Raw genomic sequence first — 13,809 nt, 5'->3', positions numbered from 1 at the left:
ATTAAGTTTGTATAAAGTTTGAATGTGATACAGTTGTTTTGTAAAACTAAAATTTAAATATAAATTCTGGGTTGTGGGGGGCGTTCCCCCTTGTATAATAAAGGATACACATTATGGAAATACTGTGACCTACTAAAAATAAAACAATTATGCATACCAAAGCATTCATGGATTGGGAAAAAAATCATTAGCCATGACACAATGGACTAGAGACTAATTACTAAAATTTATAGAATAACCTCAATAACAAGAAGAAATTCCCCAATTATGTAGAGGGCAAAACACATGAGCAGACAGTTCACCAAAAATGATACTCAAATGTCTAACAAACACATGGTTATGTCATCTTCTGTAAAATTTACTTGCATGTGATATAAATGATACTATTTTATAAATTGAGCATTCTGTTGGGTACAAATATGAATCCCTTCGGATCAATTGGCCAAGTAATTGTCTTAAAAATTTCCTGGCATAGACCAGTGAGTGCTTCCAGTGCTTCATCATCTTACTGAAACATTTCCATTGGTTTTCCATGAATTCCTGGAAACTTATTTTTGGCTAATGCTTTCAGTGCAGCTTGGAATTCTTCCTTCTGTTTCATGATTCTGGATCATATGCCAAATCTTGAAATGGCTGAATGTCAACTGGTTATTCTTCCTACAGTGACTCTGTGTATACTTTTCCTCTTCTTTTGATGATTTCAGTATCATTCAATATTTTTTCCAATATTGAACCTTGAAGCTTGAATATCTTTGTAGCTCTTTTAGTTTATGTTATACTTGGCGTGTTCGTCCTTGTAGGTTCTATAACTCTGGGGTTTTGCATATTTTATTGTCATATTTTACTCTGTCTTCTCCAACTGTCCTTTGAATTTTTCTGTTGAGCTCTGTGACTCCATCATTTATCCACTTGCCTTCGTACACCAGGATTAAGAGCGAATTTCAGAGTCTCTTCTGACATTCATTGTGATCTTTCTTTTCTCTCTTTTAATGACCTTTGGCTTTCTTCATGCATTATGTTGTTGCTGTCAACCCTCAGCTCATCAAGTCTTCTGTCATTAATGTTCAATGCATATAATCTATTCATGATATGTTCTAAATATTCAGGTGGAATATACGCAAGGTTCTATTTTGTTTTGTGTGGTCTTGTTTGATCTTCAGCTTAAACTTGTAGTTACACATGAACAATTGATAGTCTGTTCCAGCGTGGATCCCTGATCTGGTTTTGGCCGTTGATAAAGAGCTTCTTCCTACAGATGTAGTCAATTTGATTAACGCACATTCCATCTGGAGAAGTCCATATTTGTTGGAAAAAGGGGTTTGCCATGAATAAGTCCTTGGTCTTTCAAAATTTTATCATGTAATCTGCAACTGAAGCCATAATTTCCAACTACTGTTCTTTCTTGCCTTGTTTTCAAACTTTGCAACCCAATTCCCAATAATTATTGTTGCACCTTGGTTGCATGTCTGATTAATTTCAGATTTAAGATCCTAGTAAAATTCTATTTCTTCCTCACTCACTTTTGTTGTTGGTGAATAAACATGAAAAGTTATATTGATTGTATTTCCTTGAATAGATATTGTCCTATCATAGCATCACACATCAAGATAGATCCCGAACAGTCCTATTTGCTAATGAATGCAACACCGTTCCACTTGAATCTGTCATCCCAGCATAAGAAATCATCTGATTTTCTGATTACAATATTGATCTTAAAGTTTCATTTCCTTTTGCTGACTTCAGTTTTCCTAGATTCATACTTTGTACATTCCAAATTCGAAGTATTAATAGATGTTATGTTGCTTAACAAACGAAGGTCCTATGGTTTTACTCTTGCAAGCTTTGCTCTAGCCATGTCATTATGATCTCTGTTTTGAGAAGGCAGCTCCTCCTCATTCTTATTCTGAGTGCCCTGCCTATCAGGGGCGAATCTCCTGGCACTATCTCTAACAATGTCCGGCTTCTTTTCATCCAGTTTTCAGTGACTGACAACGTTTCAATCCTGTCCATATGTGTTTCAGTGGTTAATTCCTCACAAGTGGACACATTATTCCTTCTTCATTCTCTGTACTTAGTCTGGAAAATCTGATGAAAACTGTTCATTTGGGGTCAACTTGCTAATATTTGAAATACCAATAACATCACTTCCAGCATTACGGCAACAAAGAAGTCACACAATATGACAAACATGTGTGAATATCTAATGAGTATAATGGCTTATTGATATGTATTATTTAAAGTTTGGAATAAAAACCTTAAGCTATTCTCTTTATTAGAATACTTTTATCCTACATAGTGGTCAATAAATTTTACTTTTGTTCTATTCTTTTCCTATATGTATACATATTTTAATGTTTATCTCCTTGTTTCATTTTTGTCTTATTATAATGCTCATAATCCTCTGCATAGGATTTTAGCAAACTTTTATCATGTATCAAATGCATTTATATGGGAAGCCAATAAAGTTATCTGAGTTGTTTTCAGTCTTATTATGTTTTATTCATTTTAAATGAACCATTACAAGTTCAACAGATATATATTTGATCTTTACTTAAGATGACTGCCTGAAAACATGCATAACTGCAACTCTCTACAAATCTGTAGAAAGGTAGGACAAGGTTTTAAAGTTGCCCCAGAATAGCTTTCAAATTAAGTGAATCAAAATCGTTACCTTCCAAAGGTTGAGAAACCAAACAGGGACAGAGAAAGATGGGAACCTACCTGCATTCAAGGTGCCCTGAACTCCCTCCACCCCTGACACCCCAGCTCCCAGCCAACCACACTACTCAAGACCACTATGTCACTAGTGTCTAGGTTGGAGAACAGACTTCTGCTGCACCACTGTCAGGCCTCTGCTCACCAACCAGGTGCCAGCAACTAGGCTGGGGAGAAAACTACCATGATGCCAGTCTCCAGGCCTCTGTTCAGCTCAAGCAAAACCAGCATCCAACCTTAAAAGTGATTGCCCATGGAGCCAATACCCAGGCCTCTGTCCCTCCTTCCCAAAGCCAGAGATTAGGTCCTGGCACAGCCCCCTGTGGCAACAGCAAAGAATCCCTAACATGGTTATGAACTGTAGGTCCAACTGTCCAACCTACAATTGCCCCAGGCACACAACTATCATCAAGACATTTTCAATGTGACTCACCTAACTCTCATTGACGACAGAGTCTTAGGTCCTGGACTGCAGAAAGAAAGAAATGATCCATCCAAACAGCCTACACACATGCTTGTGCACACGCGTGTGTATGTACGCACACACACAAACACACACACACACACACACACACTTTTAATTCTCTAATGAATAACTCTCCTGGTTTTCTTTCTCATTCTCAAAATCTCCCTTTTCCTTTTTTTCTCTTCTTTTCTTTTATCTTTTAAACTAACTTTTTTCTTCTCTTTGTTTCCTCTTCTCTTTTTATTTTCTTATTTTTTAAAATTCAAACTCCTTTGATTTCATAGCTATTATTCCTTTCTAGCACTACTTGACAGAGTCAAGTACACTCACAAAATTCAGTAGGTCACCCAACACATATAGCTGTACCATGATGCTGTGGAAACAGCAATCAATCACAGCACGCAAACACACACAAATACAAAGACAATAAAGGCAGGCACATGCACCTGAACAAAACCCAGAATCAAAGGAATAGGATTAAGAAAAACCTTGACACTAACATAAATAGAAGAATGATATTCAGATAATTTCAATGGATAGAAGAAATATTGAGAAAATAATAGAAGTAGAGGATAGAAAACTAAAAACCCTATACCAATTAGAATTACAGGAGATTGAAAATAAGATAACAGAATTAGACAAACTAAAAGAGAAGAATGATAGAATAGAAATTGAAAGCCAAATCAGTGAGCTTGCAGAAAATTTCCTCAACTATCACTGAGGGAAATGAGGAAAGGAACCCAAAGAAAGCCTAGGAATTATGTGGGATACTATCAAAAGGAATGGTCTACATCTCTTTGGGATTTCAAAGCACCAAGAAACAAGTAAACAAAGGTCTTCACACAAAACAGTAGAAGAAATAATGGAATAAAATGTCTCTAACACCATAAAAGGAAAAAAAATCTGTTCATGAACCTGAGAGAGCCCCCAACAGGAGACCCCCAAAGAAAAACATTGCCACATATCATCAAACTATCCAATTTCAAGGAAAAAGGGGAATCCTAAAAACATCTAGGAAAAAGAACAGTAACCTACAAAGGAAAATGAGTACGGATAAACTTGGGTTTCTCATCAGAAACCATGCAGGTAAGATGATAATGGAGTGACATATACATAATCCTGAAAGGAAATCCTGACACCCAAGATTTTTATATTCAGCAAAACTATCCCTCGAATATTGGCGGTAAACAAAGGTATTTCCAGACAAGGAAAACTCAAAGGAATCTGTAAAAGCAAGACCAGCATTACAAAAAATAGTAGAGGGGACAATTTGGGCAGCAAATTTACAACAGCAGGTACATTGAGGACATTCAGGAAAACACTACACAGAAATCAATACATTGAAAATACATTACTCAAAGCAGCACATAGAGGAGGAACAAGGAAACCAGTAGGACTACAAAAACAAAAAACACACAGCAAAATGATAGCAACAAACTCACCCTGATCAATCATGGTCCCAAGGGCACTCCAATTTAATAGACGCTTCTACAGTGATGTTCCATGAAATTCAATAGAATTCATGACCAAAGGAGGAGGGTATTTATTTGTTTTAGAAATGCCATTGAGGTAGTTAGTTTACTGTGATAACCTGGCCGATAAACACATGTGGTGTTAATTGAAGAGCAGAGAGATAAACGACTCAGTAAGCCTCGCCTTTCTAGTTCTCAGGTCTCTTGCTTTGTGATGGTTGAACCGGGGTGCAGCTGCCTTAGCCAGTTCCCTGCTTCAGCTGGCAAGGCTCACTTCCTGCAAGACATCCCTGAGGAGAAGCCACATGGTCCTACCCCGATGCAGCCCGGGGTGCTGAAGCAGCTGTGTGGAGACCCCTGCCAGCACTGAGATGTTTACACGTTCACTGACTCGGTTTTCCTCCTGCAGTTGGCATCATTGCGTCTGTTTTGTGAGATGGAGGAAGACTTTGTGGATTGGTGTTGGACATATAGGTTAATGGGTTAATGTTGGACTTGTGGGCTTGGGCAGCACTGGGCTGGTATATTTTCTTGATGTGCACATCTTAACCTTTATCTAAAACTCACTTTTATACATGCGTTTCTGTGGATTTGTTTCTCTAAAGTACCCAGACTAACCCAGCCATTAAGTGAACCTTAAATACACCTGTTATAGTTTAAAGGAACTGAAATACTCCTTCAGATTTAAAGCTGATACATCCTACAGTGAGAAGAAGCAGTTGAAAGCAATTCCAAGGTCATCAACTATGAAGTCATTGAACATTGTTTCATATTGCTCACTTTTAGATTACACAATAATCGACAACCCAAGACCAATATAAACTTGCTATTTTCTTTGCTTTTGTGACATGCCTTATTTCTTTGTACAAAGTTTTTCCTTAGTGAATTAGTGCTATTGAAATTTTTGTCTGTTTCTAACTCTCATTGTTTTCTTAAGAATTGTTCACTTAAATTTCTAGTCTTTATAAGTGAATGTTTCATTTCAGTCTAATATACTTTCCTATATCTGTTTATTTTATTTTTCTTACTAGAATTTAAAATTTTATGCTCCTGGCTAGAATAATACTTTTGTTAGAATTACCAAATGTCCCAGGTAGGTTATTTATATTATTTCTCAAGAAACTGAAAAGTAGCCTCTAAATTGGACATAAACCTCGGATATATAAATAGATTTTGAGCTCACACTTAGTCTTAAACAATAATCTAGGAACAATTACTTCTTATGATGTGGCCCTGCTTGATACTTGCCTTCATGAAGTGATCAATAAATTTATGGGTACTATAGTGAATTGTACTGAAGAAATCAGACAGTGTCCAGTTATCAGAAAGATGTCGTAAGCAAACAGCTATCTAAGGGAAGTGTCAGCTCAATCAACATGGAAAAATCACACCAGCCTATGTGATCCAAGGAGTGTTCATAATAAAAATCATGATGAGAAGAGGGAATGGTATTAGAGTCTAAATTCTGAGCATCCAGTTTTCAGAAGGCTATGGATGAGAGAGAAAGCCCAAATCCAGTTGCAGAGCCCCCTCGTACATTAAACCTTCATTGAATCCCATGTGACTATTGACGAGGAATATGAATAGTCCTGCCCCCAGACACGGAGAATTGGAAAGTAGATTACCTCCACCCTCTAACCAGCCTAGGAAGGGGAAATCTCCCCTAGGGACTTACCTAGGGGTGTCCCCTCTGCTTTACATAAAGCACGTGTCCATAACACAACTCTCAAACCACAGGTTCCACCAGTAACTATGTTTTACTGATATGCTGCCATCGTGTTCATGTGACAGTGTTTCTGATCGCCTAGGTTCTTTTCAAAGTTATATGTTTCAGCAAATGCTGGGCAACATTATGACTGTTATGCTAATGGTCTTTCCATCTTGATGATAAGATCCTGAGGTTGTCCTATCCTTGCTCCAACTTAGTAAAAGATCTCTCTCTCAAAAAAAAAAAAAAAAAAGACTGAAGAAAACTATAGGACCCAAGACTATGGTTGGTAGCCACCCTCCAGATCTGGAACAGAATCAGCTAGTTAGTAAAGACAGAGGAATAGAAACCAGAAACAGGAGGAAATGAGATGACTTGGTACATTGAGGGGATTATAATATATAAATTGAGACAAAAATGAATTGTTGAATTTAAAACTGATTATATTCTCTGTAAACATTCATCTAATTGAAAATAAAACATTTTTTTTAAAGGAACACAACCAAAATCATATGCTACCAGATAAGGGATTCTTATGACATTTTGAAAACCTAACCATATTCCCTTAATATACTCAAATGAGCACTCAAAAGTTAATCAAGTTAGTGTACATGTAAATGAAATTATTGTTTTTTGGGTTGTTTCTTTCTTGCTGTACATATGGAATAACAATTGTTACCCAATCTTCTTCTTTACATTTTTGAGGCTTATCTGCATCATAAAGCATCTTCCCACATTAAATACTAATAGAGTACCTCCTAGTAAAACACAGCAGTCCTCAGCAATAATCATTGCTTCTTAAAACATAAAAGAAACATTCTGAGCTCCTATTTTGCATACTTTCCTTAACATTAGTCTCCTTTGTGAGCAGAAAAACAACAACTAAGAACAGTGGGAATATTATTGTAGGCCCAAGGGAACAGCTCTGAATAGCTCTAACTTCTGAACCAGAGCAAAGGAGGCAACCACAGCGGAAGTGCTGACTTCTAGTCATTTGAAAAATGAGGTAAAGGATTACGCTTTAGTTTATATTCCCCTAAGGAGGCTATCCCAAATATTTCTCTTACCAAAAAGGCATCCTGGAGTACCAATTAATCAGAACAGACATTGAGTATAAACAACAGGTCACAATGTCATTTCCCCACTGGTTAGTGCAAACAAAGTGTTCAACTGATAACTGAAAGGTTGGAGGTTCAAATCCACAGTCATGCCTCATGACTCAGAAGAAACACCTGGCTACTTCCGGCAAATAAACCATCGAAAACACCATGGAGCTACAGTTTTACTCTAAATATATGGGGCCTCCATGAGTCAATTTCCTCAACCTCGTGCTGTGTCTCAGCTCCATTTTTCATACTAAATTGTATTCTATTTTAAAACTTTCCATTTAAATTTTAATAAAAATAAATGTCATGACTTAAAAATGTGTATTTGTTTAATAACTAAACAAATAAATTTGGCGTTTATTATTTAGCTTTATAGGTATTATTGTATCTAGCACCAAGATATTCTAAGAATGTGTAAGTGATTACTGGCATACCTCGGAGATATTGTGTGCTTGGTTCCCGACCACTGCAATGAAGCAAATGCCAGAATAAAATGAATCACATAAATTTTTTGGGGGGGGGGGTTCCAGTGCCCATAAAATTATGTTTATACTGTGTTAACTGTGTAAGACATTGTAAAAATATTTGAAATAATGTAAAAAATACTAAACGGTGACAGAAGTTTAAAGTGAGCACAAGCTGTTGAGAAAATGGCGCCAACAAACTCGCATAACGTAGGGTTGCCACAACCTTCAATATGTGGCAGAAAAAAAGCGCAATACAGTGAAGCACACATGGACTAATTTAAAGTAAAATAATGATCTACCGAAATAACACATCACCGTGATTTAAGATATTAAAGCTCAAAACGTCCAAAAAAGAATTTTTTATACTTCTAAAGAATAAGACCTTATTAACATAAGGCTCCTTACGGGACCATGGATGAACAGAATAATGAGTGGTTAGTCTGCACCTATTTGGTAACATGTAGCCTAGTAACAGATTCTATAGTGCAAACACCCAGAAGACCAACACTAAAATTCCCATCAGTTTTCACTGGTTGAATTTTGCAGTGATAAAAAGGTGACATGCCTTATCCATCAGACCCTGGGTCCTCACTGAGGCGCACCCCCACCTCCCCCACATTGTCACATCACAGGGTACTACTCACAGCTGGAGAAAGTCAACGGGCAGGAGTGCTCATCCATGGGGAAGTTGTGTAACTGCAGCTGGCACTCTGCATTGATGGTGAGCCTACAGAAGAGCCAAGCGTTACCCGTGGTGTCAGCAACAACCGCCGAGCTAAAGTCATGGAAGTGTCCTGGTCCCACAGTGCAGGGACATGGGTTGTCATACAAGGAACAAATGGGCTCTGGGCAGTGGACATGCTCACTCGGTAATTTGTACAGATACTCTTGTGCTGAACTATTTTGCTTTGCTTTGAACTATCAGGGACAAAGAGAATCCCTATTAGTAAAATTGCGAGTTGTGCCTAAAATAAAAACCAAGTCCAGAGGGGACAAAATCAACTGTTCTTTTAACACTAGTTGTTTTCAATTTGTTGGATTGAATGAAATCCCCTTTTCATTGTGAAACTAGTAAAATGGACTTAAGAGGTTTAATGTCAAATTAATTCACTTGTAGGGGGCATTCCATATTTGGAATTTTCTCCACTTTTTCACCAGGTAGTTGAGTGACTATATTAAGTATGTACATTAAGTTAATCCAGAGCATGAAACACTGATTTTTTTTTGAGTTTATATAAGCAATCCAGAACTTGACATGTTTCCAATCTAGGTTTTATTGAAGCACAACTCCACTTTGGAGACTCATCGTATTTCCTGAAGGATTGAGAAGAAAATTGATGAGTATCTGCTACAAACTTATCTCTAAATGTAAACATAATTCATCAGCACAGTCCCCTAGTACAGCTCTTTTGTTTTGTTTTATTGTGAATTAGATGATAATCAGTTTTACACTTTAAATTCTAATACAATTTGTTTCAATTCATGAATTTTAATCTCCTCAGTGTATCATCACTTATCTCACTTTTCACTTGCGTTTCCTATTTCTACTCATTCCTCTTTCTTTCCTAACCTTTGAAGTTTGTCCTTGGGTAAAAGACAAAGCTGTGATCTGAAATGTCTGATTATGCTAACACAAGGGAGAGGTACGTCCCAAACCTGAAGGGACCATTTAACCTGGTCTCTTGTTATTTTGAAATCTGTTACATGTTTTCTCACACGTTGCCTAGGATGTTCTAACGAGATCCTTTTCAGAGCAATTGGTCGTGGAGGCCGAAACCCACACCACATAGTTATTCTGGTCTCTGAGCTGTAGAGGCTGAACCTTGCGTGATCCTTTAGTCCACTGGACTAATTGTTTCCAAGCGCCTTTCCCTTTTCTTTTTTTTTTTTTTAACATTTTATTGGGGCTGATACAATTCTTTTCACAGTTCATACATATACATACATCAATTGTATAAAGCACATCTGTACAGTCTTTGCCCTAATCATTTTTTTTCTCTTTTCTTCTTTTACATTTTATTAGGGACTCAAACAACTCTTACCACAATCCATACATATACATACATCAATTGTATAAAGCACATCCATACAATGCGCCTTTCCCTTTTCATCATTCCTATTTCCTCTGGATTTGGAGAGACCAATAGTTGCTTCTTTAGACAGCTGCTCATTTTAAGACCCAGTCGTTACTCACCAAAGTAGGATATAAGACATTGAATTGGTGCCTACTGGAGACTATAATCTTGGCCTCTTAGACCCAGGACGCCCTCAATGTGTTTGGTTATGTCAAAGAAGCTTTCATGAATGTTCTTCTGTATGCTCCACCATATTCATGGATATATATTACACAAAGTTAAATACAGATGGACAAAAATATCCTTTGTCAAAGCCATATGTGTGCGTATGTTTATATAGCCCCACTCTTCCTCTAGCTCCTGTTCAGCCTGCATGTCTAAGCGTCTATTTGTGAATCACAAGTATTGCAAGATAGCATATACAATATTATTTGCTTGTTGCATGTTGTCTTCCTTTTAGCCCAAGTTGATACTCACTTGCCTTCTATTCTGTGACTTTCCTGTCCACCCCAGGTAACAGTAAAAACACAAAACATTTATTTTAGTGAGTAAATATTTCCTCGACATTAATAATAGTAGTCTCATACAATATTTTCACTTTTAGGATTGATACTAATTTTCCTCAGCATAATGTTTTCCAGGTCCATCCATATGACGAGGTGCTCTACAAATTAGTCTAAAAACCACAACCCCCTCAAACACTGCCATCAAGTGGATGCTGAATCATGGCGACCCTAGAGGATAGAGTAGAATTGGCCTTGTGAGTTTCTGAGACTAGATCTTTATAGGAAGAGAAAGGCCTATCTTCCTCCTGCAAAGTGCTGATCGTTTCAATCTGCTGACCTTCATGCTGCCCAACGAGTGACCATGACACCACCTTAATGTCGCCTGGTATTCCAATGTGTGTATTTACCAACACTTACTTATCTGTTCTCCTACGGATGTGCATTTAGGTTGTTTCCAACTGTAGATTAATTTGGGATAGTAGTGAAATGCTTGCAATGTTAGCCTTCCCATATATGAACGTGGTATAGTCTTCCATGTATGCAGGTCTCTCTTGGTTTCTTGTAATGGTTTCACAGCTTTCTTTTTACAAATCTCATTCCTCTGCTTAGATTTATTCCTAAGTCTTCCATTTGGGGATGACTATTGAAGAAAATGGTACTTTCTGATCTCCCTTTCATACTTTGTTAGCATAAATAAATCCAACTTATTTTTGTATGTTGATCTTGTATGTTTTTATGATTCTTTCCAGCAATTTTCTTGCTAAGTCTTTGGGATTTTTCTATTCATAAGAGCATATGAACTGCAAGTTGACAGAAGTCAACTTTTTATTGCACAATTTGGAGACTTTTAATTTTCCTTTCTTGCTTTTTCATCTCTGGCTAAACCTTCCAACACAATATTGAAAATGAATGATGATAAAGGGTCCCTTTCACAATGGGAATGCTTTCAGTTTCTCTCTGTTGAAAGTAAAGTTGGTAGCTGGTTTTGTATAAGCTCCCTATATTATGTTTAGTAATTTTCCTTCTATATTGTTAAGTGCTTTATCAAGAATTTGTGTTTTCCATGGAATACTAGGCATTTCTTAAAGACAGCAGTGAAACCATGAGACACTTCATGATGTGGAGGAATCTGGAAGACGTTATGCTGTGTGAAATCAGTCAATCACAAAGGCTCAAATACTATGTGAGTTCACTGCTATAAGAACAAGTAGAATGCTCATAAGCTCAGGTTTGTAGGGCATCCAATCTGCTGCCTGGTGGTAGTGGGGTGTGTGTGTACATGTGTCAGGCAGACTGGTAAAGAGCCTGACCAGTGCCAATGAACCATACGCCATCCTCTCTTGGTAAGTATTTTGAAGGTCACATGACTGGAGAGCGCCTCACATCAGCTGGCATCAAATAGTCAAGGGAGGTGAAGGGGATTTTGTCTACTCTGCAGAGTAGCTGCCATGTAAATCTATGATGAGGTACCCCTGGAAAGTTAGATTGCCCTATCATATCAGAGGGATAGAGATCTGATGGGGAAAACATGTCTGGGGGAACACAAACACATGTCTGTTGGTAGGAAAATAGGGGAAGCAGAATGACTGAAATACTATTGGGGACACTAAAGGGCAGTGTCCCTGGTGGTTCTCACTGAATGGGCCACATTGACCTGGGCTTCTGGGTGCATCCTGGGGAAACAGGCCAGGTGCTGTGGAATGCTGGGATACTGAATCCTGGATCTGCAAGGTGCACAGCTGCACCAGAGGCTGACCCAACGAGATCCCATGTTGAAATTCCACTGGGTGAACTGGACTCTACCTCAGACATGCTTGTAGCCTGTGGACTTAAGTCCAAAAATGCCTGGTGTCTGAGGAAGTGGAAGACAGCTGTACCAAGACTGTGGATCTGCTGTTAGCCTTGACCTTGCTACATCATGATCTTGCTGTAGCCCTATAAGATATGTATTACTTCGGCAAACTTGTGACAGACCTTCTGTTTTATTTTGTTTTTGCTTGTTCATATTAGGGTGTATCTCTGAGGTATTATGTCGTATTGGGGGGGTAGAGGTGGGGGTAAAAGGCAGATGATGTAAAGGAGTCCAAGAACAATATGTATGTTTGGAAACTGTCAATGCAACTGTACAATTCTGGTTGGTGTGACTGAACTATGGAATGATATGATATATGTACTAACTCCCAACCAATAAAAAACATTTTTAAGTACAGGGATGGGTTTTGGGGTTACACTAAATCCTAGCTCCAATGTAAGCACAATTAGCTCTTACATCATGGTCTTGCTCAATACTCTCTCAGGGAGGGAACACAGAAGATAAGTGTGCCATAGCAAAATGTGGTGAAGAAATTAGAGGGTGGCAGGCTATCAGAGAAAGTAGCACTTGGGGGTCTTACAGGCTTGTCTACAAACAAGCTGTCAGCTAAGTGAGATATCAACTAAGGCCACATGGAAGAGGCATACCATCATCAATCACCAACGGATCGTAAATCACATAATCTGAAGTCAAAGGAGGGATTAGTATCAGAGTCTAAATTGTGAGGATCTGGTTCGCAGAAGGCTGTGGATAACAGTCGGAGCCCAAGATTCATTTGTGGGGACTACATACTGAATAAGCCTTCGGGAAACTCTTGTACCCAGATTGAGGGATGGAAGGATAGTGGGCACTAAACAGAGTGCACTGGAGAGATGAGTGTAGAAGATCAAAGGCACAAATCTGACTTGAACAGGTAAAATTTTGTCAGTTGAATTCCCCCTCTGATGTATGGTGGACCTAATTTGGTTTTCAGCATTTTCTGTATTCTTGTTTTGCTTTTGTGTTTTCATATTAGGGTATATCTCAGAGGTGTTATGTCATTGAAGGTCACCCTCTTGAAGTTGTGTTATATGTTTTTCTATGTTTTGGTATATGAAACCCAGGACTGATGAACCTAAAAGGGGGGGCATATAAGGAGTCAATGTCAGGGAGTCCAGAAGGAAACAGAATGTTTGGAAACTGACTGTGGTAGCAATTATACAATTCTGCTTGACATGATTGAACTATGGAATGATAATAATATATGTAATCACTTCTAATTAATAGTGAATTTTTCAAAAAGGGAATTTGTGTTGGATTTTGTAAGCTTCCTTTCTGCACCAACTGATAATGATCATGTGTTTCCTTTTCTTTGTTATATTTATGTGATAGATTCATTAATTGATTTTCTAATGTTGAATCATCTTTGCTTACTTGGTATGAATCCCACTGGGTTATTATATCATTCATATATAAGGGTTTGCTTTATTGGATAAGATGTT

General features: G+C 37.9%; 1 protein-coding gene across 1 annotated transcript in view; it reads right to left on the bottom strand.

Moving 5' to 3' along the window:
• The window catches only part of GABRG3 (gamma-aminobutyric acid type A receptor subunit gamma3), a 218,064-nt gene that overhangs the window by 132,415 nt on the left and 71,840 nt on the right, over window positions 1-13,809 (bottom strand). The window contains exon 5 of the mRNA XM_075535553.1: window positions 8,579-8,661. Coding sequence (XP_075391668.1) covers window positions 8,579-8,661 — 83 coding nt within the window. The remainder of the gene's footprint in view (window positions 1-8,578; window positions 8,662-13,809) is intronic.

The sequence above is a fragment of the Tenrec ecaudatus genome, chromosome 17 (assembly GCF_050624435.1).
Source record: "Tenrec ecaudatus isolate mTenEca1 chromosome 17, mTenEca1.hap1, whole genome shotgun sequence".
In the NCBI taxonomy this organism is placed as follows: Eukaryota; Metazoa; Chordata; class Mammalia; order Afrosoricida; family Tenrecidae; genus Tenrec; species Tenrec ecaudatus.
The sequence above is the reverse complement of the archived record's forward strand: the minus strand, read 5'-3'. Positions and strand labels throughout refer to the sequence as shown.